This window comes from Pterocles gutturalis, unplaced genomic scaffold (genome assembly GCF_000699245.1).
Source record: "Pterocles gutturalis isolate BGI_N339 unplaced genomic scaffold, ASM69924v1 scaffold48474, whole genome shotgun sequence".
Classification (NCBI taxonomy): Eukaryota; Metazoa; Chordata; class Aves; order Pterocliformes; family Pteroclidae; genus Pterocles; species Pterocles gutturalis.
In genome coordinates this window covers 3248-5058 of record NW_010134983.1, presented here as the reverse complement: position 1 = coordinate 5058, position 1811 = coordinate 3248, and the positions used below count along the sequence as shown (strand labels likewise).

Sequence of the window (1811 nt, the reverse complement as noted above, 5' to 3'; positions counted from 1 at the left end):
GTGAACAGCTCCCAAGGACATTGCAAGAGAAATCGTCTAGTAGTATTCAGCAGGCAGAAAGGTGCCTGGCTGCTGCATGGAAAGACCTGTGCATAGCTGTTCTCCCTTCGTCTTGGAGCTGATGGCAACAACGACGTCTTGTTTGTTTTCTTCTTCAGTGCTTATGGGAACTGGTTCCCTGGGAGCAAACCCCTGATCCAGCAGGCTATGGCTAAAATCATGAAAGCAAATCCTGCGCTGTATGTATTGAGAGAACGAATCCGCAAGGGGTTGCAGCTGTACTCGTCTGAGCCGACAGAACCCTACCTCTCCTCCCAGAACTACGGAGAGCTCTTCTCCAACCAGATCATCTGGTTTGTGGATGACACCAACGTGTACAGAGTGACCATTCACAAGGTGAGGCCAGAGGTGTATCTGCAGGGGGAAAGGAGAGGGACTGTAAATGTCCTGTGCTTGGGGTGGTGGTGGAGGTAGGCATGATGGAAGACTGGGAATTGGCATGGACCCAAATTTTTGCAGTGTGCGTAGGGCAGCTCGTGCATTTCTGGTAGAGTTCCTGCTCAAAGCACACAGCGAGTCGGCTGTTGTGTAAAGGTGTGGATAGGCTACATTTATCTCCCTGCCCTTTTTCACTTCTGCATATTTTCTCAGACTTTTGAAGGGAATTTGACCACAAAACCCATCAACGGAGCCATTTTCATCTTCAATCCCAGAACTGGGCAGCTCTTCCTGAAGATTATCCATACGTCTGTGTGGGCAGGACAGAAGCGTCTGGGACAGGTAGGGCCTGGCTGGCTGCTGTGCTTTGGGCTGTGAGCTGGGGATGGGCTCTGGCTGCTGCGAACACTCACTTGGGCAGAAAACATCATGAGAGTCTTCATCTTCCTGCCTCTTAACAAGTTTTCCAGTGTGTAACTGGTGCTTAGGCAAGCATTAGCATGGGATAGAAAAGTAAAAGAATGCAGGCATTGGTGTCACAGGGTTTTTGAGGCTCTGAAGCGTAAAGAGCTTCCATCTTCAAGCCGGGCTTGAGAAACGGTGCTGTGCTCGCTGTTAGAGCAAATCACGTTGCACTTGGCCGTACATCCAGTGCAGTGAGAGGACTCTCAGGTGGCACAGCCAGGGACGCGGTGTTGCCAGCTATTTTTTCTGAGCCAGTCGGGAGTAACTGAACTCCAGGAAAGGGAACTGCCCTCTGTGATCAGCAAGAGGGAAATGCTGGGCCTTGTCACTGATCTGGAACAAGCCATACATTCCATCTGTATTTTTAGAATTTGGTTTGAGTCTCTCTAATTCCCAGAGGCACGGAGACTCTGCTGTTAGGAGGGAGACATTTCTCTAACCCTGCTGTCTTTCTGTAGCTGGCCAAGTGGAAGACGGCTGAAGAAGTGGCTGCCTTGATTCGATCACTTCCTGTGGAGGAGCAGCCCAAGCAGATCATAGTGACGCGGAAGGGCATGTTGGACCCACTTGAGGTAACAAGGCAGATCCTGCTCTGTGGGGACATTGAAAATCTTTGGGAGACTGCAGAACAGTCCTGTGTTCCTGTGAAGGACTTGATCTGGACCGATGTTCTGCCGTAGTTGTGAGCTAATTCCTCTTCTCGATAAACTCCAGGTGCACTTGCTGGATTTCCCCAATATTGTGATCAAAGGCTCGGAGTTGCAGCTGCCCTTCCAGGCCTGTCTGAAAGTGGAGAAGTTCGGTGATCTCATCCTGAAGGCTACTGAACCCCAGATGGTTCTCTTCAATCTCTATGATGACTGGCTGAAAACCATCTCTTCCTACACGGTGAGCACAGCATGCCTAGT

General features: G+C 50.4%; 1 protein-coding gene across 1 annotated transcript in view; it reads left to right on the top strand.

Annotated features, from left to right (window-relative positions):
* The window catches only part of PRPF8 (pre-mRNA processing factor 8), a gene marked incomplete at its 5' end in the record, with an annotated part of 18998 nt that overhangs the window by 13940 nt on the left and 3247 nt on the right, over positions 1 to 1811 (top strand). Inside the window, 4 exons of the mRNA XM_010081750.1 lie at positions 159 to 396; positions 652 to 780; positions 1362 to 1475; positions 1618 to 1791. Of these exons, the coding sequence (XP_010080052.1) occupies positions 159 to 396; positions 652 to 780; positions 1362 to 1475; positions 1618 to 1791 (655 nt within the window). The remainder of the gene's footprint in view (positions 1 to 158; positions 397 to 651; positions 781 to 1361; positions 1476 to 1617; positions 1792 to 1811) is intronic.